The following is a 17,500-nucleotide window of genomic DNA, read 5'->3' on the forward strand; positions in this document are numbered from 1 at the left end:
CTCTGCGGGCTAGCCTTCGGAATGCCAGTTATTGAAAGGCTGCGAATCTGCACAGGCTGCAGATCTTCAGTGATGTATTTGGGGATACCACCGCAGACCGGAGATGCATCGATATAATAAAGGAATAACCCTCCAGATAACCGAAATCATCCTATGCAATTGGATACACAAAAAAGGACCCTATATAAAGTGTACCGCTGTTCAAAAATTCAATGAACCTAACTCAGTTTGGAAGAACGGATGCATTTTTTTCAAATTATCTAAGAGAAACTCAGAATGTCAACGATCGGGAACTCTTGCAACAGGATCTATTCCGATATATTAAATTTTCCTGTTTTAGGATATGAATAGTTAATTCTTCTCCTCCTTACAGCATATATCACTGAATGACAAGGAAGATGAGTCAAATTTTCAACTTTAATTGGAAACAAGTTCAAACTCATTATACCATGACGGTATTAATACCATCTGTTAAGCAGCAATGACTCCATCTGAGTTTCGAGAATCTAAAGAGGTGGATAAAAAGCAAATTACATCTCGAACCAAACCCTGTAGTCGCGTTTTCCTAGCTTGATAATTTCAAGATACCTGTTGTAGAAGCAAAAGAGTGAAGACTTAGACCACACGGGCAGGTGTTAATTTTTAATCGATAAAGTAGAAGTTTCAATGTTGAAAGTGGAGTTACGCCTTCTTTAACAAAAAATTCACCTTTTAAAAGTGTTCCACTACAAACAAACCTGAGATTCTATCTCAGCTAATAATGAACCATAAGTTCAGATAGTTCCGTTGATAAAATAGATGATATTACGTGGCCACGCTGGTTACGAATTTTATCGTCGAATTTTATCATTCGTGAGAGATACTTTCAACACTCGAAGATGAAATTCGTATCCCCACGCGGCCACGTAATGTTCTTTTCGTTATACAGATATTGATGAAATGTTCAGATTTAAAACAACTTCTTTTACTCATTTTCGAAATGATGAAAAAGTGGTCACCAACCGCTAAAACACGCATGTTGTGTAACATGAAACAAGATATGGAAGTCACGAAAGACAAATCAAGATAATTTAAACTTGTGCAATAAAAACGTTCATGTAGTAGAGAAGAATTATATTAAGGCACAACGGTATCTTACAATGAAAGGCAAGCTCGCGTTTTATTGGCTAATCGTGTTCATTAACATGACAACACCTATAATCTCACATGCGAAAGATAAAAATTATCTGTTCAGTGCGCGCAGTGAAGATATGATTTTTTCGCAAGAACGAAAATCCTAGTATTTCGTCAGTATAAAACTGAATATTCGCGTACAGTGTCTTATCCCATCTAACCTTTCCAATCCTGTCTCTTTAGTAAAAAAATCGTTGGCCTAACATGTCGCGAAAAAAAAACTGAGACATTTCCTGAAAGGAAAAGTTTCAAAACAATTCCGCCTTTAGGGTTTCAATGCTACTTTCATATATTTATCGGAATTTTTAATTTGTTTCCAAATCGTCCATGTTAAATAAACAGAAGGTGCGTCCGTACGTCGGGATTGTAGCTTAAAACGTACAAAATCCACCATATTTTGGCATTTTGATATTTCTAACATTGTAAAAAATGTTGTCGCCTGGTTCCATTCTCGTCATCTTGACCGATAAAGATCTTAAGTTTCCCATTGTTGAAGGTAAACTCTATTCTTATTCAAATCTTTCCAGGTGATTGTCGGGAACTTGCTTTTCCAGAGTTCTTCTTCTTTGCGGACAAGCGTCTGGTGAACCATTTCATTAAGACTTTACAAGTGAACGATTTTGATATGTGTCAGTTGCGATGTTACCAGAACCCCAACTGCGTCAGCATTAATTTCAACTTCAATCAAGAAAGCCAGGGAAATCACAACTGCGAGCTGAACAACGCCACACATAAAAGCCATGAAGATGAACTTGACGCAAATACGGGTTACGCCTACCACGGAACACTTGTAAGAGCAAAATTTTCATTTATTTTCATCTTAATCTACCATTTTTGCTCTTTTTTTCCTAAGTCATTTTGTTCTTCTGTGGCAACATTACTAATTCTCTCAAAGCCTAGTTTTCACTATAAATCAGGCGAGCGCATGCGCAGGTATACGCAGTTTATGCCAAGAAACGACGAGATGAAATGAATTGAGGCTAACATACCATTACATTTAGAGTTATTACCTGGGTTCTTGGAGGTGGAATTGAATTACCTATCAACAATATGTGTATTACATTTACGGGAGCAAGAAACACAAAGCGCAAGTGAGGAAAGGAATTCGCAAGGCTCAGATGTCATTGTAGGGAGGCTACAAAAAAATTTGTGCGCATGCAAAAGTGCCGGATTTTAGCTAGCTCCTCGCTCCGTTACTGCATAACATTGTCATGGTACAGTTGTGTTGGAAATGAGCAGTCGAACAGAATTCATAGTTGTGTTATATATGCATGAACATTTGTTTCTTTTTATAGTATCATTTTAAATAAGGTTATAAACTCCACAGCCACTTGTTTATGCCTCTAACTTTTTTTGTTTGTTTGTAAAGAAACGCAAAAGGAACGCACTTATACAATAGAGGGCCTATATATAAGGAGGGGGCTGGGGTGGGGGGGGGGGGGGGGCTTACATCTGGGATAACATTTTTGTTACCAGACAGATGGACTTATATCCCGGGGCTTGTAACCGGAAGGGGACTTTAACGTGGGATTTTACGGTCTAATCTTTTTCGTATTGATGATGGCCAACGTCTTTTGTTGAGCCACTGTTGCCTATGCAGTTAGAGTGAAGGACTTGATGAAATAAATACAGGGGATTGCTATGACCGTCTGCTGGAGTAAATGTGGGCTATTACTGGATTCACTCCTTGGCTACGCCAGACCTTTAGCGGTCAGTGTACATGCAAACTAATTTAAGGGGAAATGAAGGCTAACGATAAAAGGACTCTGGAAAAAACAAAAACAAAAACCAGTAACTAAGGCAAATATTTGTCCTAATCTGGCCTAAACATGGTTTTCAGCGTAATAAGGCATAAGGTTTGAGTTGGTAAAAGGTAAGCGTTGTTTCAGCCTCAAGTCGGAATTTTTACCGTATTTAATTCCTTGTCCGCTGTGTAACAACCAGACGTCCATAACCCAGAAATGCGCCCCAGTTAAGTATTCATTTACATTTATACTCAGCTAAGTAAGATCACACGCATAAATGGAATGTTGTAACCTTTTTTTTTTCTTTTCTGTTCCAGAACGCTTGTGATAAACCTCGCTGTAAAAACGAAGGCACCTGCCAATCTGGATTTACAGACAAAGGTTATCGCTGCATGTGCCTGCTCGGTTTTACCTCGGCTCATTGTGGACAAGGTATTAAATAGCTTAAATCTTCCAAATTGCAATCCAAATTCAACCTTGAAATGGACCTATCAACTGAGTTGATGTTCTTAATTAACCACCGCAAAGTAAAGTAAAGCAACCATATTTAACGTCGATAACTCGTAACAGTAATTCAACTGACAAGCCTGAAGTCGACGGTGCGCTCATTTTACTTCCCCCTCGCCATCAGTGCTCCGTTTTACGGGTATTTAAAGCTACTTAGCTACACTGAAAGGAAAGAAGTCTAAAAAAGGATGTGAGATCCGGGAATCGAACTCAGGACCTCTTGCACCAAGGCCGCGCACTAACCAACTCTGCCATCCTCGCTGCTCACGAAGTCGGAAATTTGGAATTTGCGCCATTCGTCAGAGAGAATTCGGGAATTATGGGTTGTTAGCATTTTATATAGTGAATGATGGAGAGACGCCATTGGTGGGGAAATAGCAACGTGGATAACAAGAGTAGTAGAAGAAAAAGCGTTCGTTAATTCCGTGGGGGGAGAGGGAGCCGATTAGAAAATTTCGGCCTTCTGTGTCGCTCTGGTGCAGGGAAAGGCCGCTGATCGTCTTGTGTTGGCCACAATAGTTAGGTTTGCTGAGATGTCGAGCGACTGATAGCGGTTTCGATGCTTCCTAGTTTTTTTGCTTTTTTTTTTTTTTTCGTTTTCACCGTCTCGTAAATGTTTGCGAAAGCGGTCTCGTTTCCTCCACCTTGTTTCGCCAATGTACGTCTTTTTTTCAATAATGTGCATGTTATGCAATACATGAGATTTGCAGAGATGCATGTGAAGCGGTCAATGGTTTTAATAGATCGACTTATCCATATTCAACCGTGCCACGTCACTCTTAACAACAGACTACAAACAGTCACAACGCAGTAGCATAACATTTAGTAAACAACCATCTTCACAGGGGGGTATCCAGGAATTTCTGAAAAGGGGGTTGTACACCTTAGTACCTTTCAACGGCATGAGAGGAGCCTGGGTCGCAATGGAGTAAAGACGTGTTTCATGGCCGTCCGCTAAAACAACTACATTTCGTACCCTTTCATGGCTGAAACTATACAAAAATTATTAGAAAAAAAAAGATTTTTATCTTCTTCTTCGGAGGAAACTTCACCTCCCATCCGAACGTCGAAGAACCGCAAGAAACCAAGAGGTTCTAACTTTACTTTAGACACGGCTTCAAACCACGAGGAAGATACAAACTCCGTAACAACACCAGAGATGTCTGCAAACCTTGATGCAAAACTGGAAGTGATCTTATTGAAGCTAGAGAAATTAGATGCGATTGAAACGTCTGTTAAAGGCCTGCAAGATACACTCCCTCGAATGGACGACTGAATTCGTGCCCTGGAAAGTGTTCAAGCGACGTCAAACCAAGATATAAACGACCTCAAGGACAGTTTAAGTTTCACCGAGGACCAACAAAGGAAAACTACTGAAGGCTTTGACACATATAAGGAGCAGATCAACCTTAAAATGACCGAACTTTGAAGAATATCAAAGAATTGGAAAATAAAAATCTCTACCTAGAAGCATATTCCAGGCGTGAGAACATTAAATTCGAGAACATCCAAGAAGAAACCGGACATGGCGCTCACCAAGAAGCCACCAAAGATGTGCTTCGTACCTTCCTCGAAACACACCTCGGTTATGAAAACGCCAGATCGGTCGAAATGCAGCGTGTACACCGCCTAAAGGTAAAGAAATCCAACGCTAGCAATGATACAAAACCAAAACCCATCATAGCTAGATTTTTACGTTACAAGGATTGTGAGCGCATTTTTTCTCTGGGCCACCGACTGAAAGGCACCGAATTCCGAATGTACCAAGATTTGCCATACGGCATTGTAGAGAGAAGAAGAAAACAAATGGACACTTTCAAACTCGCAAAGAGGAACAAAATCCCAGCCGCATTCAGTAAGTCCCAGCCTGATAAGCTTTATATTAGAGGGAAATTATGGCCCGTTGGTAAACCACTTGACTTAGCCTTGTGTTAATTTAGCTGTTCATACACTAATCCGTTTTAGCGGACGGACAAATGCAATCAACTGACAACCAATCCAACTAAAATTGCTGTTCCCAGACCGAAACGCAACTAGTGCGTTTTCAAGATCATTACAGAGGTCTTGTTTATATTGTTGCATGTTTTTTTAGGATTTCAGTCCTGGTGTATTTGAGTGTTGTAGTGTTTCTAGCTACATGCAGTGTCTGTTTATTTCCATTAAATTTCACTATTTTCAATTATGCTATAAACTCCAACAAATGCAAATTTCACCAGTCCCAAAGGAGAAAAGGAAGCCGTCAAAACTGTATCTCACCTCAAGTTGCCTTAATCACGCATATCTTCAGTCAATTTCCTCACACCATCAATGGACACTATTGAAAATCTGGACATTAAGTGCCTCTCAATTAACATAAGAGGTCTCAACAAGTCGATTAAGCGCCGTTCAATTTTTCGATGGATCCACAACCAAAACGCTCAATTTACATTTCTTCAGGAAACCCACAGCACTAAACTTACCGCAGACACTTGGTCCGCTGAATGGGGCGGCAAAGCTTTTTTTAGCCACGGTACATCAAACAGCAAGGGAGTAATGATACTTATAAACCCAAAACTTGATTGTAAAATAGAAAAGTGTATTTCTGACAAAAACGGAAGATATATCATTCTGGACGTATCAGTAGAAGATTCACGTTTAGTTTTAGTCAACATCTATGCACCAAATGACCTAAACCAACAATCCAAATTTTTTAGATCCCTACACCATCAGCTGCAAGACTTTTCTCAGGAAAATATCGTTATCGGAGGTGACTTTAATTGCGCTTGGTCGGACAAAGACAAAAAGGGTGGAAACACGGTCGCCCAGAAAGCGTCTGTAATTAAGGAAATCGAAGAGCTGTGTACATCTTACAACTTAGTCGATATCTGGCGTCACTTAAACCCTCTCCTCGAATCGTACACTTGGAGAAATAAGTCTCACAAGATACAGTGTAGATTAGACTTCTTTCTAATCTCGGAAGAGCTCACAAATGTAGATGCGACGTGTAAAATTTTCCATGCGCCCGAAACGGATCATTCTGCAATTTCGTTACTCTTGCAAGCCAGATTTAATAAACAACGCCGAGGCCCAGGGTTTTGGAAATTTAATAGCTCTCTACTTAAAGATGACAATTATGTTAACGCACTACGCAAAAACATTGATTTGTTCAAGGCCAAATATGAAAACGTTGAAGATAAACGTTTGAAATGGGATCTTATAAAAATGGAGATTAGGGGTTTTACTGTAAAATATGCCAAAACGAAAGCAAAAAGACGTAAAAACGAAGAACTGACACTCCAAAACAAAATAAATGAACTTCTGCTAAGTCTAGAAAGAAATCCTAACAATAACCATGCCCAAAACGAACTACTCGCAGCAAAATTACGTTTGCAAAAAATCATGCACTTCAAAGTAAAAGGCGCGATTCTCAGGAGCAAGGTAAGATGGTATGAAGAAGGTGAATGTAACACGAGATATTTTTTCGGCCTAGAAAACCGTGCCCAAACCAAAAAAGCCATTAACAAGCTGAAAATAAACGATGACACATACATTTATGATCAACTAGCCATCCTAGACAAGCAAAAAAAGTTCTACGAGTCAATCTATCAATCCAAAGAAAGTGATGAAGACATCCCCCAGGGTGGTAGCTTTCTGAAAGCTGAATTAGTAACACCTTTATCACCCGAAGATCAAAAACTATGTGACGGGCCAATTACAGATGCCGAATGTCTAAGCGCAGTAAAAGATTTCAAAAAATGCAAAACACCAGGCACAGACGGTTTCCCAGCTGAATTTTACCAATTTTTCTGGCCCGAGCTGCGAACCGAAATGTTAGCTAGTTTCCACTTTGCCTTTCAGTCCGGCTCTCTGTCTATTAGTCAACGGCGCGGGGTAATCTCTCTCATTCCCAAAAAGAACAAAGACAAATCCATACTTGAAAGTCTACGCCCGATCTCGTTATTGAATGTAGATTATAAAATACTTACCAAAGTCAATGCCAAAAGAATAGAAAAAACCTTGCCCAAAATCATTAATCCTGATCAAACCGGATATGTGAAAGGCCGCTACATAGGCGAAAACATCAGATTAATCCAAGATGTCATGTTTCTCACTAAGCGCTTAAATATGCCTGGAATTGCAATTTTTTTTGGATTTCCGAAAAGCTTTTGATACAATAAAATGGAACTATCTATTATCCACGCTTCGACTGTTCAATTTTGGCCTAGATATTCAAAGATGGATAGAAGTCATCTACCACAATGTATCTAGCTGTGTCCTAAACAATGGTCACGCGTCACCCTTTTTTCAATTGCACCGAGGCGTCAGGCAAGGATGCCCCTTATCGGGCCTTCTTTTTGTAATTGGTATTGAGCTTCTCGCAAGGGCTTTGAAAAGCAACAATGACATAAAAGGCATTACCGTTGGCGGAAAGGAAATAAAGGTCACCCAATTCGCTGATGATACTACAGTATTCGTTAACGACCATTCATCTGTTATTAACCTTTTGAAGCTTCTAAGTGAATTTAAACACACCTCGGGTCTAGAAGTAAACACAAGTAAAACAGAGGCGATGTGGCTTGGAACTTGGAGAAACAAAACTGATACCTCATATAATTTCAAATGGCCTCAAGAACCGATTCAAGCTCTCGGCATCTTCTTTTCGTACAACTCCGACGCTGCAAATAAGCTGAATTTTGGAGAGAAATTTATCAAATTGAAAAATACGCTTAAGAATTGGAAAAGAAGGAAGCTTACCCTCCATGGCAGAATCAAAATAGTGAAAACCCTAGGTTTGTCGAAGCTAATTTATAACACCTCTGCGCTCGAGATCCCCGATTGTTACGTCAAAGAAATAGACAAACTATCTTTCGATTTTATATGGGAAGGAAAACCAGCCAAAACAAAAAGGAAGACCATAATAAGTGACATAAGTCAAGGAGGGTTGAGAATGATGGATTTTGAAATCATGAATAAAGCGCTGAAAATTGCTTGGATCAAGAGAATCACCGAAAACGTTCAACCAGCATGGAAAATAATACCAGAGTTCACCGCTGCCAAATATGGAGGTTTATCCTTTCTAACCAAATGTCAATACGATATCAAGCATCTCAACCTTGACAACCTTCTACCTTTTTACCACACGCTACTTAAGTACTGGCAAGAATACAATGCTGACAAATTCTCGGAGGACCAATGCATTCACAACAAAATCATCTGGAATAATAGTCGCATCCTAATTGGAGACCGGCCAGTTTTTTTCAAACCCTTATTTGAGGCTAAGATTATACGTATTAAACAATTTTTAAAAGAAGACAACTCCTTCTTCTCACTGGACGAGCTCATTCGCAAAGTGAACATCAGTATTCCCTTTACACTGTACTATGGCCTCGTCGCTGCCATTCCTACAGAATGGAAAAATATATTAAATCAAAACAACTCGCACCTAAACCCGCCTCTTGAAGACCTTCCGTCGACCCGTGTCGCCTACTCTACACTTCTAACCAACAACGTAAGTCCACCAACATCAGAGAACAGAATTCTAAATTACGGTTTCTCCAAAGAAAGCATCCACAAGGTGTACACGTTGCCTTTCCTAATAACCAAAGACTCGAAATTAATTGCTTTCCAGTATAAAATAATACACCACATCTTACCTACCAAATGCAGCCTTTTTCGAGCTGGCATTACTGATAGTGACATTTGTTTCCTATGTGCTACCGAAAAGCAAACAATAAACCACCTACTGTACCACTGTACTGTATCTAAGGCTTTCTGGGATAGATTCACCAGCTGGTGGTATCAGAAATTCAAACAAGTGGTCAATTTGAATGAATCTAACATCCTATACGGTTGGCATAATAACATAAAAAATAAACAGGCACTTAATGTCACTCTTCTTATTGCAAAATTCCATATCTTCGCGACAAGTTCATGTGATGGCAACTTTTGTTTTGAAGGCTTTCTTCTCCGCCTCCAAGATAAACTCGATGTCTTAAAGCAAAGCTATGTTGCCCAAAGAAAGCTACATAAATTCTTAAATATCTGGGGAAAACTGCTATAAACTACTATAAATGTCACTTCGCTTCGTCCTTTTCTTTCCACTCTCGTTCATTGTAACTCTTTTCTTTAAGCCAGCCGTAGTCTTGTTTGTAGCTGTTAATTTTATTTACGTTTTAAAACATGTCATAAAGATAATTCTTACCATTCTGTAAATAGTGTAATGCAAGTAGTGCAGTATTGTTCCGTAAGTAACGTTAGTTTGTGTTAACTGTGGTAGAAATGTTATTTAAAAAAAAAAAAAAAAAAAAAAAACCTTTCAACGGCATCGGTGTGGAAGGCGAGTACCCCTAGCGTGAGCTCTTAAGGGGATCTGGGGTCATGCGTAATTTACAGTACATTATCTTTTCATAACTTGATAAGCAGTCAATCGGTGGAAGAGGAACAATTACGTAAAAAAAAAATCATTTTATTCTATTAATTTAAGCACAATCAAACAAGATAATAATAAGAAAACAATGCTGCTCAAAGTGGGGCAAGGGGGGTGTTCTAACCCCCTCAACCCCTCCGGATCCGCCTATGATTTAAGATAAGTGTTATTGCCAATTGAACGTAAGAAGTGACTTTACTAATTTGTTGGATGTGTTCCTAGACATCGATGAGTGTTCAACAGGAAAACATAACTGCAGCCATGTCGCCGCGTGCAACAACACCATTGGTTCATATAACTGCACTTGTAAAAAGGGATATGTTGGCGACGGACGAAACTGCTCAGGCAAGAATATTTACAATTCGGCTGCTCGGTGGGGAGTAACACTTCCTTATCTCTTCGGAGCTAACCAATCAGAACATGTAGAAAGCAACAATGGTGCGAATGTTTGGTGTATAAAAGCAAGCAATGAGGTTTACCATTCTTGATTCAAGTTGACTTTTTTCTTTCGGGTTTTCTAAAGAGTGGTGATTACACTAAAAATACTGATATAATATACCCGCATAAATTGCTTTCAAAGAAAGACTAATTGAAGGGGAAAGGCTTGAACACTACTACAAAATACAGAGTCTAGCGATTTCGTGGACAGTGACTTATTGCCTTTTGCAAGTAAAAGGATATTTTACTAATTATAATTTGTTGGATGTGTTCCCAGATATCGATGAGTGTTCAGCAGGAAAACATAACTGCAGCCATGTCGCCGCGTGCAACAACACCATTGGTTCATATAACTGCACTTGCAAGGAGGGATATGTTGGCGATGGACGAAACTGCTCAGGCAAGAATACAAGAATATATTCTCGGTTTTCACGTGACGTCACGACCGCCATGTTGGTGCCCTAAACAAAGAAAAGGCGGCCATGTTGGTGCCCCGACCAAATCCTCCGGGAATTTAACTCTATTATTATGCAAATGCTTCCTTTTGTTTTCGTCGAAAAACATGGCTGTTGATCACGTGAGTGAAAACCAGCAATACTATCCAGCTGCTCGGTGGCGGATAATACGTCTTTATCACTTCATAGCTAACCCATCAGAACACGTAGAAAGCAAATATTGACCGATTGTGTGGTGTATAAAAGCAAGCAATAATGTTTACCATTCTTGATGCAAGTTGATGTTTTCCTTTCGCGTTTTAATTTCTGAAGACTGAATATCACATTAAAAGTATTGTTATAACCTGTCCACGTATCAACCCGCAAAACATTGTGTTTAGAGAAAGACTTATTCTATCACCAATCAACACGAAGTCCTATTTTTATAGCTTGATTTGCTCAACTTTTCTTGAATAGTTGTTTTTTAACAGCTTTGTGAAATGATTCAAGTACAACTAGCGCGCGCTTGATGACGTGTACAACTGTCCTATATTGATGCTGAAATCAGGGCTGTTGACAACCAATGAGATGCGAGAATTTTGTAATAGTTACGATTAAATTAAGCTGAAAAAGCTTGGACACGAGAACAGTATCTATCGATTTCGCGGACAATGACAAATTGCCACTTGAAAGTAAAGATATATAGTAACTGAAGAGAGAAAGAAGCACATGCGATGCGTTTTACCTTTCAACACATCCATCCAAAAAATTGATTTTTGCCCTGCGCGGTACTCGAACCCACCACCTCTCCCTGATTACTAGTCGGGCATGCTAAGCCACTACACCATCAAAGCTAATACACTGGTTGCACAGCAGATTAATGATGTGACATAGTGGCTTGGGGGATCCCTTGGGTCCAACTTTTCCTTCACTGGGTGTGTATTTTTGCCTCCATAACCCCAGACAGGGCTTAGAACACATGAAGGTCAGAAATTTCGAGGCGAATGAAAGGTATAGACTATAGTAACTGAAGAGAGAGAAGCACATACCGTGCATTTTACCTTTCGGCACACCCATCCGAAAATTTGGTTTATGCCCTGAGCCGAAGCCGAAAATTCTGACTTCATGTGTTCTAAGCCCCGTCTGGGGTTATAGAAGCGAGGATACACACTCCAGTGAAGGAAACGTTGGGCCTTAGGGATCCCCCACGCCGCTAAGTCACATCATTAACCTGACGCGTTGCCAGCATGGTAACCTTGATGTTGTAGTGGCTTAGCATGCGCGACTAGTGATCAGAAAAATGTGGGTGCGAGTCCTGTTCTCGGCAACTTTTCGGATGAGTGTGTCGAAAGGTAAAATGCTCGGTATTTGCTTTTCTTTCTTCAGTTACTATAGTCTATACCTCTCATTTGCCTCGAAATTTCTGACTTTCATGTGCGAAAGTAAAGGATAATTTTATTTTATTAACAAATAGTAGACGGTTCAGCGTCAACTATAGGATTACGGTTGCACGCAGGAGGAAAGAAGTGTAAGAGTCGCAGGAGGCGATAGTCGAGTAGAGTACTAACTTCTTGAGTTGTTATCAAACCTTCCAAGACTGTGCACTAAATTGCATAGTCTGCCTTCCCATGCGGTAAAGATACGAAAGTATCTCGCGACTGATCGGAAACTATGATAATCTAGTCACGGGCCAAAGTTCTATGAGTTCTCTGCCGTCCCCATGCGGTAAACCAATTACTTTGCTTTAATGATTTAATACAATCGCTTGCCTCGCATAGAAACAATAGAATCTACGTTATATTTTTACATTGGATGTCTTCCTTCTGTAAAACATAGATATTGATGTATGCAAAGACGTCACCTGTGACGTCAATGCTGATTGTCACAAGACAGACGGCTCGTACATCTGCACATGTAAGGCTGGATACACTGGGGACGGAAAAACGTGTACAGGTAAGGACCTGTATTGCATACTATCAACAATTATTCACCGAAGAACAGGAAAATATCCACAGTCACTGAAGTTAGCATTTATTTTAGGATATACTTTTCGGTTGCTCGCAGCCGTGCGAATAATACTACCTTCCTTCCTCAGATCTAGCCAATCAGTACAGGAAAAAGCACCACTTGTGTGGTGTGTGGTGCATAAAAGCAAGCAATGTCTTTTTACCATTCTTAATGCAAGTTGACCTTTTTTTTCGAGTTTTCTAAAGAGTGGATATTACACGAAAAATACAGATATAATCTTCCCGCATAAATTGCGTTCAGAGGAAAGGAAAGGAACTTTATTTAAGTGTCTAGTCGTTCTAGCACTGGAGCACTAATTGGAGACACTGTAAACTGAAATTTACAATTAACACAAATCAAGCCAAATGTTGTTGTTGTTGTTGTTTTTTTGTTTGAGTACCCGGAGAAAGCCTCTCGCTGCAGAGTAGAGAACCAACAAACTCAACCCACATATGACGCCGGATCTGGGAATCGAACCCGGGCCACATTGGTGGGAGGCCAGCGCTCTCACCACTGAGCCATCCTTGCAATCCCTTTCATCCCTGGTGAAAAAGCTTAGACACTAGTGCAAAATACAGTGTCCAACGATTTCGTGGAAACTCACATATTGCCAATTGAAAGTAAAAGGATATTTTACTAATTTGTTGGCTTTATTCCCAGATATCGATGAGTGTTCAACAGGAAAACATAACTGCAGCCATGTCGCTGCGTGCAACAACACCATTGGTTCACATAAATGCACTTGTAAGGAAGGATATGTTGGAGACGGACGAAACTGCTCAGGCAAGATCTCATTCGTAATGAGTTTCATTCTGTACGGGTACAAGACAAGGAATTTGTACATTTTCCGATAACTTAGAAGTAAGAGGAGACCTTCGCAAGTAACAGATAGACTATGCATATGCATTTAGTGATAGTTACAAGATGCAGGGGACTCCTTTTTTTACGGTAATTAAGAGGCAGTCTCTCTAAAAGCGGTCCGGTCAATTTGGCGTCCAAAAAGTTTTACTTTAGGTTCTATAATCCAAAAGGGTTTGGTACAGAATTTACGTAAATGCATTTCTTTTTGGAAAATCTTTTTTTTTTTTTTCTTTTGGTTTTCTTAGAGGCTCGATCTCGTTTCCTCCAACCCTTGTCCTTCTGAGGCCGATTTAAAGACCGAAATTTGCCTTTTCTGAGTGTCGCGCGAAATCCAGACCATAGGTAGTAACAAAATTTCTTTTGCACAAACTCTTTTCTTTATCTTTTATTGACAAATGAGCAAAATATCGAAACTTTTAATAATTTTACCTTTAAGCTACAAGCCCTAAGGGAAAATCCTCTCAACAGGACACGGCTCTTTCTAGAAACATGGTTACATTCGACAGCTCAAATTTCAATTGTGGGACAAAACTAAAAACTAAAATTTATATCGGGATAAAGGTTTTAATTCAGTTTAAAAGGTTCTTAAGTCACATCTGCGGGTATCTACCTATGTGCGAGGCGGCGAGAGGTTCAACTTGGCCATAATGGCACTTTGTTTGTAAACAAGACACTGTTATCTTCACTCGATCGATCAATCGCTTGCCCGACAAAATATTGTTAGCTCCAAGGTTTGAAACAATTCTCCAACATAAGTGTCAGATAAACGTTTTAAATGCTTTTTTCAGCTTTATTCGAAATTTTAAGCAAATTATTTTATGTTTGTAGACCGGGTAGGTCAACGAAACCCCTGGTACTCAGATGAGCACTCATTCTGAAGAGCTTGAGCGAGAAAGCAAGTCAAACTTTGTTTATAAAATTGGTACGCGATAATCTCTACTCATTGATCATTCCGCGTATGTCCTGTACAATGAGGTGTGTAAAGCAAATTGAATACATTTCTCCGATCACTAGCTGGCGATTAGGAAACCTACCTGCAATGATTGTAGCTTTTTGACAATTAAACACACATTAATAATTACATGCAGGGGATGTAAGCGCTGATTACCGGCTACGATTAGGTTCTTCTACTCACTCATATTTTTGACAGAAGCCATCTCTTTAAAAGAACCAGATTTTTCGCTAGAATTAAGAACGATCATATCTAGTTCCGGGTTCTACATTTAGTATTACAAATCAGCAAATCAATTTGAACGCGGGCGAACCAATGTACTGAGAGGTGTTTTTTTTACTCAGCACGGTTGCCACTGTGATAATGCCATTGTTGCAAATTGTAAACACTGGAAATATGAACTGCCGTTAAAAGCAACAGTTCAATAAACGGAAAAGCAATAAAAATATTGATATTCTCGCCAACTAAAGCAATCATACCTTCACTTAACTGTTTTTTCTCATCTTCTAGCTAGTTTACGTGCAATTCCATAGATTTTTGGATCCAAGGTACTGCCCCGGTACTGTCTGGGTCAAATGAATTCATGGAAATGCACGTAAACTGGCTAGAAAATGACAAGAAACGGTGAAGTTAAATATGATTGCTTTTATTTGCTGCGAATAATCAATATTTCCACCGCTTTTTCGTTTATTAAACTATTGCTTTCATCTAAAACTTTTACAGTAACTTGTATATCACAATACGATTGGCCGGCTTATGGTATCACGCACGAATGCACCTACAGTAGGTTCACAGTATATCTGTCATTGTTACAAATGAGTAAGGCGTCAGCCCTTGTAATTGCAGCCATCGTGTGTTTGATATACGATTCACTTTCCAGGGTTATCAATATAAGAGGCTGCAGACGATGTACATCGCGAGTAGACAAGGGCGTGGTGCTCGGTTGTGACACTCGCTGGCAACACCCTCTTGAAGAGGGAGACAGTTTACAGCCAGGTTGTTGTGATTCGGCAGCTTAACATGACGGCTGTTGTTTAGTCCAGACATGATCAATTTATGAGCAGCTGCACTCTTTAACCATGTCGGTTACATTTTCAATCAGAGCTGATTTTTGGTCTGCTGATTTACTGTGGGCACCAGTGCCGAATCATCCGCAAAGAGCAGCTCTTGGATCAGTAGTTCCTGCGTTTTATTCGTTGCTTTCAGGCGCCTGAGATTGAAAAGATCACCATCACTTCTGGTTCGTATGTAGAGATCACCAATTTCTTCTGGCATGCTTTTTAGGACAGCAGCAAGGAAAATAGTGAATAGGGTTGGCGCCAGAACGCAGCCTTGTTTCACACCGTGTCCGACACTAAATGGGTCTGAACATCCGTCACCACAGCAAATGCTGGCAGTCATGCCATCATGGAAACTGCGCAACACTCTGATGAAGATTTGCGGGCAACCGTAACGACTCAGTAATTTCCATACTGTGTCTCTGTCGACAGTATCAAAAGCCCTGCTGAAATCTACGAAGGTGACAATAAAGGTTGACGTTCTCAGCTGACTTTTCTTGCAGTTGCTGCAGTGTGAATATCATATCTTGCGTGGATCTGTTGGCTCTGAATCCACAGTGACTCTCGAGAAGAATGTCTTGAGCCAAGGACTGCAGTCGGTGTCGTAGAATTTTGGCCAGTATCTTTCGTGCTACTGACAGAAGTGAGATTCCTCTATGATTGCCACACTCTGCACGATCCCCTTTTCTTTTGTAGATTGTCATGATGGTAGCATCTTTAAAATCATGGGGGACTTCTGCTATTGTTGACCAGATATTGCAGAAAGGCTGCAAAAGTTTGTTTCTCAACGTTGCTCCACCGTATTTCCAGACTTCAGGTGGTATACCATCTGGTTCCGCGGCTTTTTCGTATTTTTTTCTTTTGATGGCCATATCAAGTTCTTCTGCAGTTGGTGGCTCGTCCATGTGGTACCTGACAGGTAGCTGTGGGATGTTTCTGGCACCATCTTCGGCACTGGACTCTGGGTTTAGCAGAAGGTTGAAGTGTTCTCTCCACCTCTCCATAATCTTGCCTTTCTCCGTATGAAGCACGCTGCCGTCAATGCTCTTCACGGGGTCCAAGCAGGCACCCTGCGGACCATCTACTTCCTTCAGAGATGCAGTGAACGCTTTGGAGTCGTTTCGGTCTGCCAGACTCTGGATTTCAGCTGCCTTCTTAGTCCACCAGTTGTTTTTCATGTTTCGCAGTTTCTTTTGTAGTTCAGATTTCACTCCTTTGTATTTTTTTCTTTGTTGCTCTAGTACATCTACTATCTAGTGTCTTCTGAAACAGCAAATTCTTTTCATTCGTGAGCTCCATGATTTCTTCATTGGATTCATCAAACCAGTCTGCATGCTTCCTAGTAGGTTTGCCAAGGACGTCTTATGCAGCACTATAGACCACATTTTTCAAGGCTTCCCACTGTTCTTCAATAGTACCAGTTGGTAATATTAGGAGATTTTCACTAATTGCGGTTACAAGTTTGTCTTTCTCAGTTTGGTTCTTCAGTTTCTCTACGTTCAGTTTCTTGGGGGGTTTTGACCCTTTTTTCTTCAGAGGAGGAGGTTTTGGTTTGATGTTACATTTGGCACGGATCATGAAGTTATCAGTACAGCACTCGGCTCCCCTCATAGCTCTGGTGCTGCGCAAGTCCCTCAAATCAGATCTCCTAGTAATGATGTAGTTCAGGAGAGTAGGGTGCTTAGATCTTGGATGTTTCCATTAGTAGTACCACTTGTCTGAGAAGTTGAAGAACGTGTTTGTAATAGCCAGTTGATATTCAGAACACTTTGTTAAGAGCATTTCACCATTTGAGTTCATTTTCCCTCTTCCGAACTTCTCCAATGTTTGTGGCCATGCTTCATGATCTTTTCCCACTCTTGCATTGAAATCACCTAACAGAATGAGCTTGTCAGCTGCAGGAGTCTCGGAGAGCAAGC

The 17,500-nt window shown here is 40.2% G+C and overlaps 2 protein-coding genes across 2 annotated transcripts in view; both read left to right on the plus strand.

The window, feature by feature from the left end:
• LOC137982378 (fibulin-2-like) overlaps positions 1 to 17,500 on the plus strand; it is a 51,548-nt gene that overhangs the window by 27,480 nt on the left and 6,568 nt on the right. Inside the window, exons 7-11 of the mRNA XM_068829493.1 lie at positions 1,701 to 1,963; positions 3,236 to 3,350; positions 10,547 to 10,669; positions 12,540 to 12,656; positions 13,371 to 13,493. Of these exons, the coding sequence (XP_068685594.1) occupies positions 1,701 to 1,963; positions 3,236 to 3,350; positions 10,547 to 10,669; positions 12,540 to 12,656; positions 13,371 to 13,493 (741 nt within the window). The remainder of the gene's footprint in view (positions 1 to 1,700; positions 1,964 to 3,235; positions 3,351 to 10,546; positions 10,670 to 12,539; positions 12,657 to 13,370; positions 13,494 to 17,500) is intronic.
• LOC137983492 (uncharacterized) lies at positions 4,585 to 5,360 on the plus strand. The gene is made up of 2 exons (XM_068830654.1): positions 4,585 to 4,659; positions 4,857 to 5,360. The coding sequence occupies exons 1-2, from the start codon at positions 4,585 to 4,587 to the stop codon at positions 5,358 to 5,360; spliced, it is 579 nt and encodes a 192-aa protein (XP_068686755.1).

This window comes from Montipora foliosa, chromosome 13 (assembly GCF_036669935.1).
Source record: "Montipora foliosa isolate CH-2021 chromosome 13, ASM3666993v2, whole genome shotgun sequence".
In the NCBI taxonomy this organism is placed as follows: Eukaryota; Metazoa; Cnidaria; class Anthozoa; order Scleractinia; family Acroporidae; genus Montipora; species Montipora foliosa.

Bases quoted from the DNA above. Each gene is read 5' to 3' on its own strand.
- LOC137983492 (XM_068830654.1), top strand. From the start codon at position 4,585: ATGTCTGCAAACCTTGATGCAAAACTGGAAGTGATCTTATTGAAGCTA. The intron at 4,660-4,856 runs GTTAAAGGCCTG...CGAACTTTGAAG, and splicing joins TAGATGCGATTGAAACGTCT to AATATCAAAGAATTGGAAAA.